The 20,516-nt window shown below is 44.4% G+C and overlaps 2 protein-coding genes across 10 annotated transcripts in view; one reads left to right on the top strand and one right to left on the bottom strand.

Moving 5' to 3' along the window:
• PRR5L (proline rich 5 like) overlaps positions 1 to 20,516 on the bottom strand; it is a 157,716-nt gene that overhangs the window by 74,698 nt on the left and 62,502 nt on the right. For 5 of the 9 annotated variants that reach the window (XM_061381151.1, XM_061381153.1, XM_061381152.1 and 2 more), the window contains exon 1: positions 2,703 to 3,311. The exons of 2 other annotated variants lie outside the window; for them this stretch is intronic. In XM_061381151.1, the coding sequence (XP_061237135.1) occupies positions 2,703 to 2,741 (39 nt within the window). In that variant the 5' untranslated portion in view covers positions 2,742 to 3,311. 2 more of the 9 variants (XM_061381155.1, XM_061381158.1) reach the window with 2 other exon arrangements.
• Positions 3,056 to 5,507, top strand: LOC133261048 (uncharacterized). Its single transcript, XM_061439632.1, has 3 exons — positions 3,056 to 3,233; positions 3,282 to 3,905; positions 4,611 to 5,507. Exons 1-3 carry the CDS (start codon positions 3,056 to 3,058, stop codon positions 4,859 to 4,861), a joined length of 1,053 nt encoding a protein of 350 aa, XP_061295616.1. The 3' UTR covers positions 4,862 to 5,507.

Below are 20,516 nucleotides of genomic sequence, written 5' to 3'. Positions count from 1 at the left end.
TAGCTGTGTGACATCAGGAAAGTAATTAACCTCTCTGAGTCTTCATTTTTCACATCTTAAAATAGGGAAAAGAATATCTACCTGCTTGACTGTTGAGAGGTTCAAATAACATTACCATGACTGTACCTAGCTCACAGTAACTGCCCAGTAAATAAGTTGGCTCCTTTAACTGTACATGTTTTAAGGTAAACCTTGAATCTCCAGCCCCTGCCCAAACCATGAATTAACTCCAGTTCACCGCTGATGCCCCACCACTGCTTAGCATCACTCAACCTTCTTCTTAGCTCCAAAGGGGACTCTTCCCTTGTAAAACAGTACCCTCTGCTCATCACGGTACCACTGTCTCTGTTCCCAAATTATTAAACTCATAGCCTGTACAAAACCCACAAAATATTTTATTCCCAACACTCAGGCACTGAAATATTAATTTATAATAAACAGTTAACAAATGATAGTTTCTATAAGCATTGGTTTTAGCAAGAATTTAGTTTTGCATATATAGAGGCAACTCTAGGGAACCAACTTTAAATGATGAACACAACACAGAAGAGATCTTTCAGAAGGCCTCACACTATTTCTCACATCAATTCTGTATCAATCTATCTCTGCAAAAAAAAAAAAAAAGGTGGAAATGAAAAAAGGCTACAATTCAAGTTTATGTGTATACTACATGTACAAGGGCAGTACAAAAGGAATGACCACAGGAGACTATTCATATGCACACCGACAAATTCCCTAGGATAGAGAACTCATTAAGAAATCCACAAAGTCCTTATTGATTTAAATTTTCTACAGATGAATGGTTGAAATACTGCACATACATTGTTAATAAACAAAGTGAAGATTATGACATTAGGTCTGGATCCCCAGAATGAAATTTTCAAATACCAGTGCGATGGTTTTTAAAGACGAGGATTTTTTTTTCCCCCCAGTGACTGAGCCACTCTATGATATTTAAAAGAAAGAAAGAAAAGCCACCAGTTAATCAACTATAAAATGATCTTATCAACAACTGAGGCCCTGAAAGGAAAGACATCTTCAGAGCTTTATTTAGAAAGTCGCCTGACCAAGATGGCAGACTAACGTCTCAAAATAACCATCCTGTCAGAGTCTGGATACCAGATTTTTTTATACATCAGTGATGGGGGGTGGTGAGGAAACAAACTAAAAAGGCCATTTAACATTGCAAGTATCTCCTAGAGTAGCAAGCCTCAAACAGGGTGATCTGTTAATGTCTTCCTTCCTGCCATTTACAGGTAGAGGAGTTCTGAATAAAGGCACTTTAGCTTAACAGTCAAGCAGAACCCACTCCAGTGTTCTTGCCTGGAGAATCCCAGGGACAGGGGAGCCTGGTGGGCTGCCGTCTCTGGGGTCGCACAGAGTTGGACACAACTGAAGCAACTTAGCAGCAGCAGAAGCAGAAGAGCAGGATTCTCAGAGGCAGGCATTATGTGTGATTATAATAACAAAAGACATAGATCTAGCAGGGAAGAGTCAAAATTGACTCTTCCCTGTTATATGACTTTGGACAAATTTAAGTCCTCTAAGCCTCAGTGGACTTATCTATGTCATGTGGAAATGATAGTACTTATCTCATTTTTGGGGGGCAGATTATATATCAAAGTTTCTTAGTGCAAAGTCTGATATAATAAGACTTCAAGAGGTGTTTGTTCCCCCCACCCTTTATAAAATAAAGGCAAGATTTTTGAAATGTTCAAACACAGACCACTGTTGAAATCTTACCCATGTGAAATAAAAACACAACCATGACCCTCTGGATCTGAAAGAAATTAAGTCTCCTCATTGAGAAATAAGCTTGTTTAAACTAAGTCCTCAAGAAATGACCAGGTCAAACAACCTTATTTCTAATACCTTTCTTTTTTACACTACTGACGGTTCTGGCTCTAACAATCATCAATGGAATACTGAAAGGATGATGGTTGGGATTGAATAAAACCAAAGACAACTTTGTGGATTAACCAAGCATTGTTTCCCTTATCTGCAACCTTCTATAAAAACACTGAACAGCACTCATGGTCAGATTTCCTGGGCTCAATACAACCAGAGAAGAGCCACCAGCCAGGTTCCAGAGAGAGGAGTGTTGCACTTTTCTTAGTCCTACTAGGAAACTCACAAGAGGCTAAATTTAAAATGTGGCTAAATTAGTTCCTGCAAGTGCAGTCTCGCCTTCTGATACAGGTGCTGTTCCTGTTGTCAGTTACAGTGCCTCCCGCCGCCCCCCCGCCCGCCCCCCAGCAATTTACTAGAGCACAGTTCCATGACATTTTGCAACATGCAGGCCAGTGAAATGTCATGACTGCACCCACAGTGGTCAGGATCACTAAAAGGAAGTAAAAAGGGCCACCTCTGAGGTTTGATCAGCAAGCACCCTTTGGTGGGGAAAAGGCGGGGGGGGGGGGGGGCGGGGGCGTGCAGAAGATGGAGACAATCTGGAGTTGGTGTCCTTGACCGCTTTGGTACTTTGCAATGGTTTGGATCTGCACGGACCGTGTGGGCAATAGGTCTAGAACTCTACCCGGCAGGAATGTCTGGAGATTCCAGCCCAGAACTTTTTCCAAGTGGGTCTCCTGAGCAGATGTGCCTCTGAGCCACCTCGCGTGAGCCTTCCGTCTTGTAAGACGCATCGTAGTAATTGAAACCTTGCATACCGCAGGACTGCAGTGGTGTCTATAAATACTCACCGCCTTACTGCTGACCAACAAAACGCGGGCTCCCGGCATCGCCGGGGAAGAGGCGGTGGCATGTGACCCAAGGCGGAGGCTAGGTAGAACAGGGGAAAACCCTATTGCCAACCAGGGAGGCACCCCAGAGCCGATTCCTGAAGCACGGTTTGCAAGTACAGAACCTGATCTGATCCTGGGCGGCCGCCCCTAGGAAAAAGAGGAGAAAGCAGGAACCAGAGTCGAGAGGCAGGAGTGAAGATTCCAGAGCGCCCCCCTGTGCTCGCAATGAGCTCTGCGTGCGCGCACAGTAGGCGCACAGGGGAAAGCCTCCTCAAAACGAGGGCGGGCGGGAAAAATGTTGCGGAGAGGGGATGCGGCTGGCGAGGAGGGCCGCCCTCCCCGCCGAGGTCTCCGCTGGGTGCTCCCCGGCCCGCCCCAGTCTGCGGAGCGCGCACTCCAGCGGCACTCGGGACAAAGCGGCTCCCTTCTCTGGCCTCCCGTCCCAAGCCTCTCTCCGAAAAGAAGGGGGAATAGTAGAAAAGATGGAGTGTTTGGGGGCGCCAAATCGCCCGCGCCCGAGTAGGGGCAGCTCTTGAGATTTGCACCTCAAAAGGGCCAAAGGGAAGAACGAGAGAGACCGACAAGCAAACTTTCTTTTTCGATCTCCAGGCACAGCCTGGGTCCTAGGATCGGCAGCGTCCCTCGCCCACCCTAAGCCACCGACGCGGGGAACGTTCCTCCCCTCCCCGACCCCCCACGGTGGTCGCGAGCCCCGTCCTCCGTGCCCGCCTGCAGCGTCGGATCCGAGGACCCTTAACCACGCGAGAGCCTCCACCCGGTTGCCCCTAGATGTAACGCTTTCCCCAAGCCCCCTCCGCGAGCCCCGCCGGATTGTGCCCGGTGTGCCTGGCGATTGTGTTCTCAATCCCGTGCCACTGCTGAGCCTAAGGCTCCAGCCCCTGCCGAGTCACCTCGAGTCAACGCACCCCCGCAGCTCGCCTCCGCCCCAGACTCTGCGCGCCTGGGGAAAAGTTTCCGGTCTTCCCCAGAAAGTTTTCTCACCCGCGAGCAAAGAGCGACCTGGATGGCTCTCGCCACCGCGCGGTGCCCAGCTCCCTTTCCTCCCTCCTCTCCCGGCTCTGCGGGGTCCTGTCCAGCCTCAAGTCCTCTCCGGCGCGAGTCCACAGTCGCGGTGGCGGCGGAGCTCCCGGACCCAAGCTGGTGACACGTTTCCCTCCTCGCTCATCTTACGACCTCCCCCTCCTCCTCCCACCGCCCCCCGCTCCTCCTCCTCCCACTTTTCCTGTCCTGTGCTCATCGCTTTAGTTTCTCTCCAGCAGCTGGCACCCCACCTCACCCCATCCCACTGCTCCTCCCCACCTCACCCCATCCCACTGCTCCTCCCCAGCAGCAACTCTCACTCGGCTAGGGAGGCGGGGGGGGGGGGGCGGTGATGCAAGGGGAAGGGGTCGCCTGCACTTCGATCCAGTGCAACAATTTCAGGAAATTCAACACTTGAAAAGCTGGAGAGGATGCAACAGGTCATGGGAGCTTGGCGCTGCGCTTCCCTCACACAAGAGGAGACCCCACCCCCACCCCCACCCCACCTCCACGAAAGAAATTCTACCAGGATGCCAAGGGGGTAATTCTAGGTCTCAGTGGAGGACTGGAGCCTGGGACTTCTGTCATTGCTTGAAGGGACAATCTTCAGGCCATTCCAGAAGTTAAGTGCATTAATGGCAATGTAATTCCAGTGAGGTCTCTATCTTAGATTTGGTAACTTTTTTTTTCAGTTTCTCACTTCTCTTTACCGCTGAAGGTTTAGTGAATTGAAGGGTCCTTCAGAGTTTGAAACAACAGAAAGCCAACCGATCCCCAAATTAAAAACAATGAAAAACTATTTTCAAAACTGTTTTTCTTTTGCAGGTGTTAAGAATTTGATGCAGCTGTTCTCAGGACTCACTGGCTTGCATAATTTCACCCTATGGCTGAGCAGGAAATACTTTACAAATGGGCTTGTTCACACATCACACTTAGGCTTTGAAACCACAGTGACATTTGCTGAAAAAAAGATGTCTTTTTATGTCAAAACTGAGAAAACAATTCGTGTTTATTTTGAGCACTGTGACCTTATGAAAAGGTTGCTGGTCAGAATGTGCCCAAAGGGAGTTTCATGAAGCTCAGGGTGCTCCCCTTGTCCAGAGATAACAGATAAAGCTAAAGTGTTCTCAGCAAACCTCAGCATGATGAAGAGACTTTAATCCCATCCCAGGAATCAAAGACAATGAAATAGACTGGACAAAGCACGTGCCTGGGATCAGAACGCTTGAGAGGGCAGTGGTCAATGAGGGGACCTGGGAAATGCAGCCAAAGTTACATTGACTTTTTTATTTCATATTCAGTGCTCCCATTTCATTTAGTTTATGTTTTCCAATTTCTCCATCTCTTCTGTTTTATTAGATGTTCTTTCTCAAGCCTTTATCAAGTGCAGTAGAAAAGCTTTTGTATACATATATATGGTATGTATAATATATGTATTTTAGAAAACATGAATTTTTGCCTAGCTAAAAAATTTATGACAATTTTTATTCTACCTGTTTGACTTAGTATGAATAGAATGCTAGGTTTCTAATTTAAAAAAAAATAGATACACAACAAGCAACAAAGATATACTATATAGCACAGGGAACTATAGCCAATATCTTGTAATAACCTATAATGGAAAATAATCTGAAAACTAATATATGTGTATACGTATTACTGAATCATTTTGCTGTACACCTGAACCATTGTAAGTCAACTACAATAAAATACATAAACATTTTTTTAAATGAACTATCAATCAAAGTCAGTAGGATAGAGAAGCAAAAAAAAAAAAAAATAGATTACTAATAAGGACCTACTGTATACCACAAGGAACTCTACTTAATGCTCTATAATGGCCTATATGAGGAAAGAATCTAAAAAAGTGGATATATGTTTATGTATAACTGATTCACTTTGCTGTATACTTGAAACTAACACAACATTGTAAATCAACTATACTCCAGTAAAAAATTAAAAAAAGAAAAAAGCAGTTGTGTAGAGCAGTTGAGAGCCAAAGCCTGGAACCAGAGGTCAAGGGTAGTCAACCACCCTTTCTGACTAGTTGCAGAATATTAGCCAAGTTATTAACCACTACACTTCAGTTTACACCTATGCAAATGAGGATAAAAGTAGTAGCTATCTCAGGCTTGTTATGAGGCTTTAACGAATTCGTACAGAGAAAGTGCTTAGAATCTCTGCTGAGATTCAACAGACACTATTATTATTACTGTTATTATTCTGCAGGTCTGGGAAGTGGAAAGGGAGTCTTTGTTCAGTGAGGGCTTCCCTATTCAGTCTATTTAAAATTGTAACACTCTTCCCTCCCAATCCCCCTCATTCAACTCTACTTTTTCTTTTTCCATCTATTACCATGTAACATTTTGTGTGACTTATTATTTTTAAAAATTTAGAGGATAAGAAGGTTGGATGGCATCGCCAACTCAACAGACATGAATTTGAGCAAATTCTGGGAGACGGTGAAGTATATGGAAGCCTGGTGTGCTGCATGCAGTCTCCATGGGGTTGCAGAGCCGGGCACACTTAGCAACTGAACAACAACAAATTCTCTCTCCCATCACCTCCTGTTTCCAGACCAGAACATCAGCTCTTCAAGAACCTGGATTTGTTCTGTTCACTGATATTATCCAAAATCCTAGGAGAGTGCCTGGCATATTTTCTACTAGAATTCATGAACAGATTTCATCTAGCAAATGTATGCTGTACTGGTTGCCTGTGGTGGGCTGGGCTCTGTGCAGTAAGAAAAAACGTAATTACTGGGCCTATCTGAGAATAAAAGAGGCTCCCTCCAAAAGAAGCACACTCCCTGGTAAAGAGAAATATTCACAATACAGGTGATGCCAGCATGGTGGGGATGCCATAAAAGAGTATTCAAGGATTGGAAGGAAGGTTTAAAAAGGTTAGAGTCTTCAACTCTAAGAAATTGCTAATTTTGTAAACAGAAATTTCTAAAAATTAGAAGGATCCAACATTTTGGTGCAAATGAGAGCTTTGCTCTAAGGCCCATTGATACCAATATATTATACTTGTTACCACTCAAATTTTCACCAAAATTCTAACTAAATGTCAATGGAACATTGCCTTTTCTTATTAAGAAATCGAATTTTGTTAGGAGAAACTAATACAGTTTATTCTATTTAAACATTCATTTATGGAGGAGAAAATTCTCATTCTTTCTTAGATATATCAGATACACAGTTTACCATGGCCACAGCTTCTGAAGTGGAAACTGGGCCAATCAAGTTTCCTGCTGAAAGGGTAGGCCTTAAGCAGCCTCAGTGGGCCCTGACCCAAAAGTAGCCAAACTCTGTGACAAACTTCACTGAGAAACTCCGGCCTCAAAAAGTATACTGAGTGAATCAGTTTCCATATCAAGAATATAAACACACACACACACAGACATACATGTAGCTAGTATCCAGAACTGGAGAAGGCAATGGCACCCCACTCCAGTACTCTTGCCTGGAAAATCCCATGGACAGAGGAGCCTGGTGGGCTGCAGTCCATGGGGTCGCAAAGAATCGGACACAACTGAGCAACTTCACTTTCACTTTTCACTTTCAAGCACTGGAGAAGGAAATGGCAACCCACTCCAGTGTTCTTGCCTGGAGAATCCCAGGGATGGCGGAGCCTGGTGGGCTGCCGTCTATGGGGTCGCACAGAGTCGGACACGACTGAAGCGACTTAGCAGTAGCAGTATCCAGAACAAAAGCTGAAATGTCATGACTTTATCTGAACTCTAGTGTCTAGTCACTGCAGATTGGCTGTCTGTAGACTAACTAGATATATATTAGATGAACCTGTTTAAACCTTGTGGTGTCAACACTTTTTAAATCACTTGCCAACGTGTAAAAATCAGAAAACTTTATGCAAAAATATGGATTTTCAGCTTGCCTTGAAAACTCTGGACAACCTGGCATTGTCCATGGTGGAGGCCTGCACAGCCCCAATTAGCTGGTGCCACGGTCCTTCTCTTCTGTTAAACAGGGCGTGCACTTTCCACTTTGCACAATCCCAGCCACTCCCTACTCTCTGCTTCTCTTATTCCCAGCCTGCTTCACCCACTTCTCTGGCACCCACATTCAGCTAGAAAAGGGATGCTGGCATATTGTCAGAGAGGCCAGAGGTCTGAGTCAGCAGAATTTATGCTAGAGTTCAAACCATTTTTCTCCCAGCAAAAGAACCCATTTCTAAACAAAACTTTGCTTGGAATTGCAGAGTTTGAATGCTGCTGAGGGAGAGGAAGCGATGGGGTAGATATGGACGTGAGTGAGCATCAAGATGGGGAGCAGCTGAGGCCTTCACTAGGGTTGCCTTGGGATCAAAGCCACCATCCAGTTCTGCTCTTTCGGAAAGCCTGTTCTTTCTACTTTCCTCGGTTCCCATGACAATGCCTGCCCTTCCCAACTCCATCACTCATTCTACCCCATTCTACCCCCAAAGCCTAATCAGACCAAGTACAAGAAGGGTTAGGTGACTCGTCTAAAATTATACACAAGCAAGAAAAGACAGGGCAGGCAATGCCAATTCAGGGCTCCTGTTCTATACTGTACTCCTTCTTGCTCTGATTAAGTGCTTTCATCTCTAAATTATAATTAAATTGCTTCAATTTACAGAATCACAGCAGTTAGTACCTTAAGGACCTGGTATTCAATAGGAATAAAATAAATGTCTGTTGAATTTAGGTGTTTAAGGTCTGATTTCTAATTCAGACCTCCTTCCATGACACCTCAAGGTTTCATATCATATTATAGAAGTCTTACAATGAAGAGAAAGATCATGTCCTTCTATAAGTTTTCTCCTCTTTGTAGATAGAAAATTAGAGGCCCATAAATTCCAAAGTCTTTTGCTAATGCCAGGTACAGAGCTTGTGAGGAGCACAGGTAGGTGCCCGGGCATAGGCAGTATCAGAACACAATCTTTCAGGTCCTTAGAGCTCAGGTCATAAAATGAGTTAATGTAGTTACTCATGATAAATACCAGTCTAGATATAGAACTTGCGTAAGCCCTCAATATACATATATCCACAGCACTGCACCATCCATAAAAACAGGATCATTTGAAAAATAAGCTCAGCATCTGATCTAACACTGGGGTGTAAAATCAGTGACCTTTGTTACAGCAGGAGGACTTAGCACACAAATGAGAAACCTTGCCCGCTTTCTATTCTCTTTTTAACTTCCACGGTAATACTGAGAAACTTAAAGTCTGTGTATTGAAAGAATTTTGGATGACACAAAAAATTGTCTTTGTCTTTTCATTCTTTTCTTGATAGCAATGGGCTGTTTCTGTTATGTTGTGTTTTTTCCAATTATTTTTGTCTTTTAGTATTGGGAAGTGCCTCCCCTTCATTCTAAAGGGTGAAAGTGAAAGTGTTAGTCACTGAGTCATGTCTGACTCTTTGGGACCCCACGGTCTGTAGCCCACCAGTCTCCTCTGTCCATGGAATTCTCCAAGCAAGAATACTGGAGTGAGTTGCCATTTCCTCCTCCAGGGGATCTTCCCAACCCAGGGATTGAATCCGTGTCTCTTGCATTACAGGCAGATTCTTTTACTGTCTGAGCCACCAGGGATTCTCAAGGGGCTGGTATGTAATTCTGAAGGTATTTTGAGAATAACTTGAATGAGCCAGTCTTAAAAGTGAAAAGAAATTTAGCAATCCTACACAAATTTTCCCTGGATAATCCAGATTTCAATTATTCCTTCCCACAATTCCAGATTAATCAGTTGGTGGACAAATATTGATCCGTCACTTACTGTTGTCAGATACTGGGAAGGCTACAGTGAACCAGAAAGATGAAACATCTACTGTCAAGGAACAGAAAACAATAAACATGGGAACGAACATAGAGGCGACTTCATGTAATTTCAGGTATTGATCTGTGCTATGATGAGGCTCAAATGAGGCATTAGGGTGATTTGGAGGGAAGAAGACAAATGCTTTATCTATGGTTATCAGGCATGGTCTCTCAGAGAAGGTAGCCTTGGAGTTGAGATTTAAATGACAACAAGAGGGGGACTTCTCTGATGCTCCAGTGGTTAAGAATCCATGCTTCCTCTACTGAGGGAGTAGTTTTGATCCCTGGTCAGGGAACTCAGATGCCACATGTCACATGGTGTGGCCAAGGAAAAAAAAAAAAAAGGCTGAAAAGATGATAACAAGAGGCAGACATAGGAACAGAAGAATGTTCCAAAAGGAGAAGTGGCCAGTGTAGATGCCTTGAGTCAAGAAGAAGTCTGACAAATTAGAGGGACTGAAAAGAAGGGCAGGATGGTTGAAGCCCAGCAAACAGGTCCAGGAAAAAAGATCAAGGTCAGATCATATGGGACCTGATAAGTCATGGTATGAGTTGGGTCACAGTGGAAAGTTACTGGAAGGTTTTAGAAGGTAGGATGTGATGTGATCTGATTTCTGTGTTAGAAAGATCCCTCTGGCTAATACATGGTGGATAAACCAGGAAAGTAGCAGAAGTGAGGGGCTGGCAGTTCTTTTAAGGAGGTGAGTGCAGTAAACCAAAGAAGAGGTAATGAAGCTTGGATTAGGTTTGAAGCAATAGTATTTGTAAAACATTAGAGATGATGGGATTTTCTGATGGATGTATGAAGAAATGACAAGCATCATGGGATATCTTCCACTCTTTGTTAGAGCAATGGGATGGAGAGTGATACCAACTACTGGGATGGGAAGGATGGGATGGAGGGTGAGGTTAGAAGGAGAATTAGTAGTTCTGCTTTAGCCATGTTATGTTTGAAATGCCTAAAGTGAGAGCCAAGCAGAGATGTCAAACGGACACTGGAATAGATGAGATGGCATTGAGGGTTAGAGAGAGAAATATGAGACCTCTCAGTGTGTATAGATGGCACTGGAAACTAAGGGCCAGGTGTGAGGCCTTGGAGAGTATGGATGGAGAAGAGAAATTGGGAAGAATAGAGCAGTCTAGTAAAAGAGGAGAAACCAGAAGAATAGAAAGAAATGCGTTTCTAATGAGACAGGGAAATCCTAGAAAGTGTGATACAAAAACTTCAAGAAGATGTACAAAGAAGGAAGGATTGATCAAGTATGTTCAACACTGTCAAAAAGTGAGTTAAAATGAAAATAGAGTTAATGTTTCTTTGGCAAGATGTAGGTTGATGCTGATCTTGATAAGGGTTCTTTCAGGGGAGTGGAATGGAAGGAAATTCCATCAAAGTGAGCTGGAAAGAGAAAGAAAGTGGAGACGGGGAATACTAACAACTCTTTCAAAGAGTTGTTAGTTGTTATAAAGGGGAGCAGAGAAATGGGTCTGTACCTGGAAGATACAGAGTCAAAAGACAGTCTGTTGGTTTGATTGTCTGACAGTTAATTTTTAAATGGGTGATAAATAGCAAGGCATGTTTTAAAGGCTGATGAGAATTATCCAATAGAGAGGGAAATTGATTTATGTCCCTGCACACATTTTGGTGGGAGGGAATAGGGAAATAAATGCTCTCGTTGAACACATCCTTCAAACATGGCACCATTTAAACACATTTTAAATGCAATAAATTGACATGTTGAGACTATGACAAAAAGATGATAGAGGAAGCAATGTGGAAGTAAGATATGGACATGCACAGAGAAGCGTCTCACATCACAGCTTCTATATTACATAACTGGAAAAAGCATCAGTCACTTAGACCACAGTGTGAATGATGTCTTTTGGGACTTGTGCAGTAGGGCAGACTTGAACTTAAGACTAAACTTGAACTTGAACTTAAGATTGTTTGGTCCAGGACTTCCCTGGTTGTCATGATTAAGAATCTGCCTGCCAATGCAGGGGACATGGGTTCGGTCCCTGGTTTGGGAAGATTCCACTTGCCAAGGGGCAACTCAGTCCATGTGCCACAACTACCAAGCCCGTGTGATGCTACTGCTGTAGGTCGCACACCCTAGAGCCTGTGCTCTGCAACAAGAGAAGCCACCTCAACGAGAAGCCCACGCACTGCTACTGGAGAGTAGCCCCGCTCACAACGAGAGAGAGCAATGAAGACCCAGTGCAGCCAAAAATAAATAAATAAATAATTTTTAAAAAATTGTTTGGGCTAGATCCTCTACCAACCAACCATTGGTGCAGACCCATGTCTGAATTTTCTCTGCAGAGTTAAGAATGTGAGACATACATCAACCCACTCACCATGACCGCCTCCAAAGATGCTGACATTGTTGCCCGATGCACTTCTCAGAAGTCTTTTGCCTCCAGAGGTAAAGGAAGACATGCATGATAAACCACATACCCCAAGTTTTATGTCATAAAGTAGGATCAGCACTCACTCAATCCGTCTCCACACCTTCAGACAGAAGTGAATTTGAAACAATTCAGTATTCCAAAGAAATATTCAAAGTTGTTCCCCACCCCTGCAATTTTTTTTCCTCCATCATTATCACAGGCATTTGATAATGCGTGTGCAGACCATACATCCTTGTCCAAGAACCATCACACACTTCAGATTCTGCAGGGTTGGGTAGCCAATCATCCTATAACTGGTGATCTCCACCCCTAGGGCTGCCTGGGGTAGGTAGGTGAGGAGTACCTAACAGATTGCCCTCTAAAAATTCAAACTGTGTTGTGATGCTAAGTCAGCTTCATACCTCCCACAGCAAGGTCTGGCTCCGTGTGCTCCTGACTTCCTGGTAACACTCACACCACTCTCTGCCTTCAACATGAGGAGCCAGGACTCAAGATCACTGTTAATCCTCCAGATTGTCATCATCACACTTTTTTCTATTCCTATTTCTCACCTGCTCCCAGGCCTTCCCCATTCCCCCAAACCTTCTGTTGTATGGTTTAGAACCCACAGTTCATCATCAGCAAAAATACGCTTTGTCTTCAGTTTCTCTGAACATTTCATTATGTTCACAATTTATGCCCTAATTGTGTAGTTTTCAAAACATTTTGGTTTCAGGGCACTCTTAAAAAATATTTGGGATGCCCCCCCCCCAAAAAACAAAAACCCTTTTTTGTATTTGTTAGATCTATAAATACTGGATTTGAAATACAACATTTATTTAAAAATAACTGTAATAAAACCATCACATATTTTATGAAAAATAGCTATACATATACATTTTTTCATTCCCGGGAAGAATGGCATTGTTTTACATTTCTGCAAATCTCTCTAACTTCCAGCTTAATGGAAGACAGCTGGATTCTTCTACACTCCTGCATTCAATCTGTCGTGTTATTACACATCATGTAGCCTCTGGAAAATTCCACTGTAGATTTGTGAGAGAAAGAGAGCAAAGAGGCAAATAGTATCTTAGTGCTACTGTTGCAGGAAGGGGGACCCCTTCCAGGGCCCGAAACTGGGCTCTTGTCTAACACCCAGAAATGAATTGTCTGAGGAGACACATCTGCTGACAAAGCAAGAGATTTTATTGGGAAAGGGCACCCGGGTGGAGAGCAGTAGGGTAAGGGAACCCAGGAGAACTGCTCTGCAGCATGGCTCGCAGTCTCGGGTTTTATGGTGATGGGATTAGTTTCCAGGTGGTCTTTGGCCAGTCATTCTAATTCAGAGTCTTTCCTGGTGGTGCACGCATTGCTCAGCCAAGATGGATGCTAGCGAGAGGGATTCTGGGAAGTGGACGGACACACGATGTCTCCTTTCGACCTTTCCCGAACTCTTCCGGTTGGTGGTGGCTTATTAGTTCCATATTCCTTATCAGGATCTCCTGTCATAAAACAGCTCATGCAAAAGGTTACTATGGTGCCTGGCCAGGGTGGGTGGTTTCAATCAGTGTGCTTCCCCTAACACTAGGATGAAAATACTTTTTGGCTTATGGATCTCTGACAGGGTTTTAGAGGCTCCCTGGGGTTCCTTAACTACGCTTTGAGAATCACTGTTCTAAATGAACACTGGTTCTGCCCTGAGGGCCATCCCTCCTCTGAAATCCTGAATGGAGGTGGTTCTCCCCCACCGTCCTTGTGTCACTGGACTTCAAGGGAGAGCAGTTGTTCTCCTTGTTCCTTGTGCCACTTCCAAACCACAGTCCCTCCCTAAACATCCCATCAAACCATCAGACCACTCTACCCACTCTCCCTCCTTGTGGTCATTGCAGTCTCCCAGTTAGCCTCCTCTTTCCTTGAAGATTTGAGTCCTTGTTCAAGGTCACTCTGCCTCTGATGGTTTCAACGTCCACTCAATATCCATTGAAGAATTATGTTGGTGATTTCAATATCCACAGAAAGACTTCTTCCAGTGTCCTGGAAGCTCAGTTCCTCAACCCCAGTTCCAATGACCTTTTCCTTCATTCTACCACAGCCACCCACTCTGATGGTCAGCCTTGACCTTGTCATTTCCTATTGCCACCCTGACCTGCTCTCTAACTTTCCACTTCTCTCCCTCTAGTTTCCTGCCTTGCATAATTCTTCAGCTCGCTGGGATGTATTGGGTTGGCCAAAAAGTTCCCAAATGAAAATGGCATGTAACCCCTCATGTCCTCACTTCCCTTCTCATTCAGCTTAGATTCCGTTATCATGTTAACTTCTCCCCATACATCCTAGACTCCCTTGCACCTTTCTCATTTCTTTGCTTTGCTACATTAAGGTTGTTTCATCAAATTCTCCTCTACTCAGTGCCTACATCAATATGAACATAAGTGGAGAAATACAGGCTACTCAGCATCCACACCAAATATGTCTAGTCTTTTCATACTTCTATTGTCTCCTACATGCCAAAGTTTTCCTCCACATCCTCATTCTCATCTGAGAACCTTACTTCCTTCTTTGCATGATAATATAGGAACATCTAACAACAGTTTTGACAATGCTATGGACTGAATGCTTGTATCCGCCCAGATTCATATGTTGAACCCTTTATCCCTGATGTGATGGTATCTGGAAGTAGGGCTTTTAGGAATTAATTAAAGTTAGATGAGATCAAAAAGCCCTCACCAAGAATCAAACCTGCTGGTTCCTTGATCTTGGACTTCCTGGCCCCCACATCTGTGAGTCAATGGATGTCTGTTGTTTAAGCCCCCAAGTCTGTGGTATTTGTTATAGCAGCCTGACACATTTATCACTACTGCTGTACCTATCCCCTAGCTGTAATCAGCAGCCATATTCTGCCTCGCTCCTATTGCTGGAGATGAACTGCCAATGTGGATTCTGAGGCTAAACCCTCCATTGTGCAATTGATCCCATCCCTCAGATTCCCCATCTCCTAGTGGAGCTGGTAGGATGCTCCCCTCCCGCACCCTTCCAGTTTATGTACAGCAAAACACCTTGAAAGAGTTTTCCATATTCATTGTTCTAATATTTCTTCTTTTTCATTCTTTGACCCTCTCTAATCAGGCTTTCCTGTTCTCTGTTCTGCCGGAACTACTTGTCCAGGTTATCCATGATTGCCATGTCATAGGAACTCAAATACTTGTTGAATGAATGAATGAATGAATGAATTCTCTGATGGTGAGGCTCTCCCAACAGAAAAGTCACACATGTGTACATGTGCACAAACAGACACACACACACACACACACACACACACATAGAGGGCAAGGGGGAGAGGGAGGGAGAGAGAAGGATGGAGAGAGAACTCTTTCTGGCCCCAGATCCTGCAAGGCCTGACTTGGCCTTAAGTCTGTGAGTGGCCTCTTTTATTTTAAGAGCAGGGTATGGGTAAGGCTGTCTTCTGTAACATAGTTATCTTGACCAAAACAGTCCTCCCTTCTAGTATAATCCACATCTTACAGTCGAGCAATGTTCCCTTGTGGGGAAGAAGCTTAAACTTTGATCTAGACTAGTATTAAGAGTATTATTTCAGGGAGAGCCTCCCACGTGGTCCAGTGGTAAAGAATCTGCCTGCCAATTCAAGAGATGCAAGGGACTCAAGTTTGATCCCTGGGTCAGAAAGAACCCCTGGAGTAGGAAATGGCATCTCGCTCCAGTACTCTTGCCTGGGAAATCCCATGGACAGAGGAGCCTGGCCGGCTACAGTTCATAGAGTTGCAAAGCACTGGCCATGACTGAGCGCACACACGCATGTTATTTCAGGGCAGTTCCTTAATCCATGCATCTCAGTTGCAGATACAACCTGGTTTCCAGGGATGTTAGAAAGTCTAAATGAAGCTTATGAGAGATATGTGAAATATTTGGCATAGTGCTTAGCACAATGTAGGGCATTTTTTACTAGCAAGAGAAAAGTAATGAGGCGCTATATAAGAACAAGGGACTGATGTGTGTTTATTGTCCATAACATTTGTTTCCCTAGATAAATCATCCCAGTGCCTTCACTGTAAAGCCTAGTATTGTGCTTGATTTCCAATTTGGTTCACATGTGTTTCGACCTTTCTTTATACTCTAATGATTGCTGTATTCAGTTCACTTCAGTCGCTCAGTCGTGTCCGACTCTTCATGACCCCATGAATCGCAGCACGCCAGGCCTCCCTGTCCATCACCAACTCCCGGAGTTCACCCAGACTCACGTCCATCAAGTCAGTGATGCCATCCAGCCATCTCATCCTCTGTCGTCCCCTTCTCCTCCTGCCCCCAATCCCTCCCAGCATCAGAGTCTTTTCCAATGAGTCAACTCTTCGCATGAGGTGGCCAAAGTACTGGAGTTTCAGCTTCAGCATCATTCCCTCCAAAGAAATCCCAGGGCTGATCTCCTTCAGAATGGACTGGTTGGATCTCCTTGCAGGCCAAGGGACTCTCAAGAGTCTTCTCCAACACCACAGTTCAAAAGCATCAATTCTTCAGCGCTCAGCCTTCTTCACAGTCCAACTCTCACATCCATACATGACCACAGGAAAAACCATAGCCTTGACTAGACGGACCTTTGTTGGCAAAGTAATGTCTCTGCTTTTGAATATGCTATCTAGGTTGGTCATAACTTTTCTTCCAAGGAGTAAGTGTCTTTTAATTTCATGGCTGCAGTCACCATCTGCAGTGATTTTGGAGGCCAAAAAAATAAAGTCTGACACTGTTTCCCCATCTATTTCCCATGGAGTGATGGGACCGGATGCCACGATCTTCATTTTCTGAATGTTGAGCTTTAAGCCAACTTTTTCACTCTCCACTTTCACTTTCATCAAGAGGCTTTTGAGTTCCTCTTCACTTTCTGCCATAAGGGTGGTGTCATCTGCATATCTGAGGTTATTGATATTTCTCCCAGCAATCTTGATTCCAGCTTGCACTTCTTCCAGTCCAGCGTTTCTCATGATTGCTGTATTACTGCAATGCAAATATACTCTCGTGTTAAAAAAGTACTGTTGAGTATAAAGGAGACTTTTCAAGTGGTCCAAGAATATGGCAATAAAATGGTAATCCTAAAACGACTTTCACATGCTCCCACTTCAAACATAGATAAAAATAAGGAGCAGAATCACATAAATGTAACAACAAAAGATAGTAGTCTGCATTCCAAAGACAAATGGGAAAAGCAGCAATGAGTTTATGCTAATTTCTGTTGGGGTAGGGAGGGGGAGAGGAAGGGGATAGGAAGAGGAGTGTTAAAGAAGATAAAGAAAAAGGCACAGGGAGGGCTTCCCTCGTGGCTCAGTGGTAAAGAATCCACCTGCCAGTGTAGGAGACTGGAGAAGGCAATGGCACCCCACTCCAGTACTCTTGCCTGGAGAATCCCATGGATGGAGGAGCCTGGTAGGCTACAGTTCATGGGGTCACTAAGAGTCGGACACGACTGAGCGACTTCACTTTCACTTTTCACTTTCATGCATTGGAGAAGGAAATGGCAACCCACTCCAGTGTTCTTGCCTGGAGAATCCCAGGGACGGGGGAGCCTGGTGGGCTGCCGTCTATGGGGTCGCACAGAGTCAGACACGACTGATGCGACTTAGCAGCAGCAGCAGAAGCAGCAGCAGCAGCAGTGCAGGAGACGAGGGTTGAGTCCCTGATCGGGAAGATCCCACATGCTGAGCAGCAACTCAGCCCCCACTGAGCCTGTGCTCCAGAGCCTGGGAATAGCAACTACTGAGCCCACGGGCCCCAATTACTGAAGCTCAAGCTCCCTAGAGTTCGTGCTCTGCAACAAGAGAAGCCATCGCAATGAGAACCCGTCCACCACAATGAGAGAGTAGCCCCTGCACGCCAAAACTAGAGAAAAGCCTATGCAGCAACAAAGATCCAGTCCAGCCAAAAATAAATACATAAAATTATTTTTTTCAAAGGCAAGGTAAGAGAGATGGTCTTGTCCAGCAAAAGACTTCTGACCAAGAGAGTTTGTTCAGGCTATAGTCAAGAGGCCTGATGAAAAAAATTCCTCAAGGCAATCTATTCCTCTTTCCTCAGAATCAGTACCCATCTCACAAGCCTCTAACCTTGAATTCAGCGTCCTGGGTGCCATGATGCAGCCACAAGGTGTATCCCATGCAAAGTAATCTTCTGAGGACTGACTCATGCTAACTAAATTCTCCAGAGCCTGATGTATGAGTGAAAGAATCAGTCACTCAGTCATGCCTGACTCTGCAACCCCGTGGACTGTAGCCCACCAGGCACCTCTGTCCATGGGTATTCTCCAGGCAAGGAAACTGGAGTGAGTTGCCATGCCCTTCTCCAGGGGATCTTCCCAACCCAGGGATTGAAGCTGGGTCACCTGCATTACAGGCAGATTCTTTACCATCTGAGCCACCTGGGAGGTTCCTGATATATAAACTAGGGTATTAATTAATGTATAACCAGTGATTCCTGGGTTGGCAAGATCCACTGGAGAAGGAATAGGCTACCCACTCTAGTATTCTTGGGCTTCCCTCGTGGCTCAGCTGATAAAAATCAACCTGCAATGTGGGATACCTGGGTTTGATCCCTGGGTTGGGAAGACCCCCTGGAGAAGGGAAGGGCTACCCACTCCAGTATTCTGGCCTGGAGAATTCCATGGACAGAGGAGCCTGGCAGACTACAATCCATGGGGTCACAAAGAGTTAGACTTGACTGAACAACTCTCACTTCACTTCACTTCAACCAGTAATCTTGGTTTCCAGGACTCTGCCTAGTATCACATTGATAAATTGTCTCTTTAAGTGAAAGAGATAATTAGTAGGAAATTTATTCATTTGCCATTTTAATCTAAATCTTCCTCTGCAAGATGGAATTCCCATTATACCTTAAACATTGCATCATATGCCTCCCACTTCCCTCTCTTCATTCTTTTGCTTTCTCTCTCTCTCTCTCTCTCTGTCTCTTACACACACGTGGAATCTACACTAGCAACAGTTACAAGTGACATGAATATTAATTGCAGACACACGATGTGCTGGCACTGTGTTAGGTGCTTTGCAAGCAGTAGCTCACTCCTCAGACAACAAACTCTGTGACATGGGTGCTATTATTATCCCCATTGTACAGATGAAGAAATTCAGGCTTAAATGAATGGTTGATTCCTTTCCCAAGGTCACGCAACTTGTCAGAAGTAGAAATAACCACAAATAACAGTGTTTTCTTTCTCACTGTAAGTTCTTCCCTACCCTGAGTCATCTCGACCTCCCAATTTAGGGAGGGGAAGTTGCAGAGCTGTTTGGGGAAGATAAATATTCTCATCCAAACCACCAACTGTAGGGAGGTTTTCTGCTGGACGTGGGAAATAAGGAGAATTCTGCAGTAGGAGAAAGTAAACAGGAGCCGGATACCCTGTCCACTTGGACAGCTATCCCTAGCAACTCGGTCATGGTAAGCCAAGCCAGAGTGTGGATGGCCACGGTGCACAGAGAATTCTCTGTTCACTCTCTGGCGTTAACTGGGGCAGTTCTGATTTGACATCACTCAATGTCTGTTCCACCTCTTCTAAGTATGGTATTCATATTACCAGAGTTTGGGTGTTTCTGCATGACTTTCATCAGTGAAGTCTAACTTAGGACATTTCTCAAACTCTTCTCTGAGGAAGAGTAAGCCACAAGATGTTGCTAGTGTTGCTGGAGAAAGGTTCCTCACTCAAACAATCTTTGGAAATATAGCATACAATATTGCAACATGCATCTGTATGTTAAGAACTTGGGGGTGGACTGCAGGAAAGAAACATTCAATAATTTCATTTCTTTTCATGGAATACTATTAACAGTTTAAGGATATAATTTTCCATAGAGCACAATTGGTACAATGCTGTCCTAGACTGAAGAATTGCATGTCAGTCAAATTTTGCTTTGAAGACAGCCCAGGACTAAATAAGATCACAGGGAGGTAGTAGTAGAGGCTTCCTGGCAGACTCTGCTTTCAGCTTTTTAATTTCTTGGATGACGAATATATGATAGTATCCTAAATTTACAGGGGAAACGTCTGCCTGCTTCGCTGTGACTACAGAAACAAAATGAATAACCTGCACAATCACTCCTTCTGACCTATGCATCTCATCTGGGCTGGAGAAAAGAATAAGAACCAATCACCTCCTTCAGGAGAAAGGCTGATGAGAGCAGATGCAGATGTGATCAAGGCATTTGATAGTGAATTAGCATAAGCAGCGATATTTGCTGAGAGCACATGGGTACCACGTGAAGGCTAGGCTCCCAGCAGACAGTGGGTGGCCTGCTTAATTGCACAGCCTTCTTGTGATGCATCATGGGCCTGTCCATTTGGGAAGTACCCAGAATATAGCACTGTGCCTCGACTGAATAGACACTGAAAAATATTTATTAAAGGAAGGAAGAGTGGGAGGAAGGAAACAAATTGAGGTTTAGAGATGCTCACTTGCCCAACAGCACACCTCTGGTGAGCAGGAGAGCCAGGACTTAAATGCCAAATAGCTGAGCTCTCCCATGACTCGCCGACT

Source organism: Bos javanicus, chromosome 15 (genome assembly GCF_032452875.1).
Source record: "Bos javanicus breed banteng chromosome 15, ARS-OSU_banteng_1.0, whole genome shotgun sequence".
Classification (NCBI taxonomy): domain Eukaryota; kingdom Metazoa; phylum Chordata; class Mammalia; order Artiodactyla; family Bovidae; genus Bos; species Bos javanicus.
The sequence above is the reverse complement of the archived record's forward strand: the minus strand, read 5'-3'. Positions and strand labels throughout refer to the sequence as shown.

Coding starts and splice junctions, on each gene's coding strand:
- LOC133261048 (XM_061439632.1), top strand. CDS start 3,056: ATGCGGCTGGCGAGGAGGGCCGCCCTCCCCGCCGAGGTCTCCGCTGGG. Junction 3,234..3,281: donor AATAGTAGAAAAGATGGAGT/GTTTGGGGGCGC, acceptor GCAGCTCTTGAG/ATTTGCACCTCAAAAGGGCC. Junction 3,906..4,610: donor GAGCTCCCGGACCCAAGCTG/GTGACACGTTTC, acceptor TTTCTTTTGCAG/GTGTTAAGAATTTGATGCAG.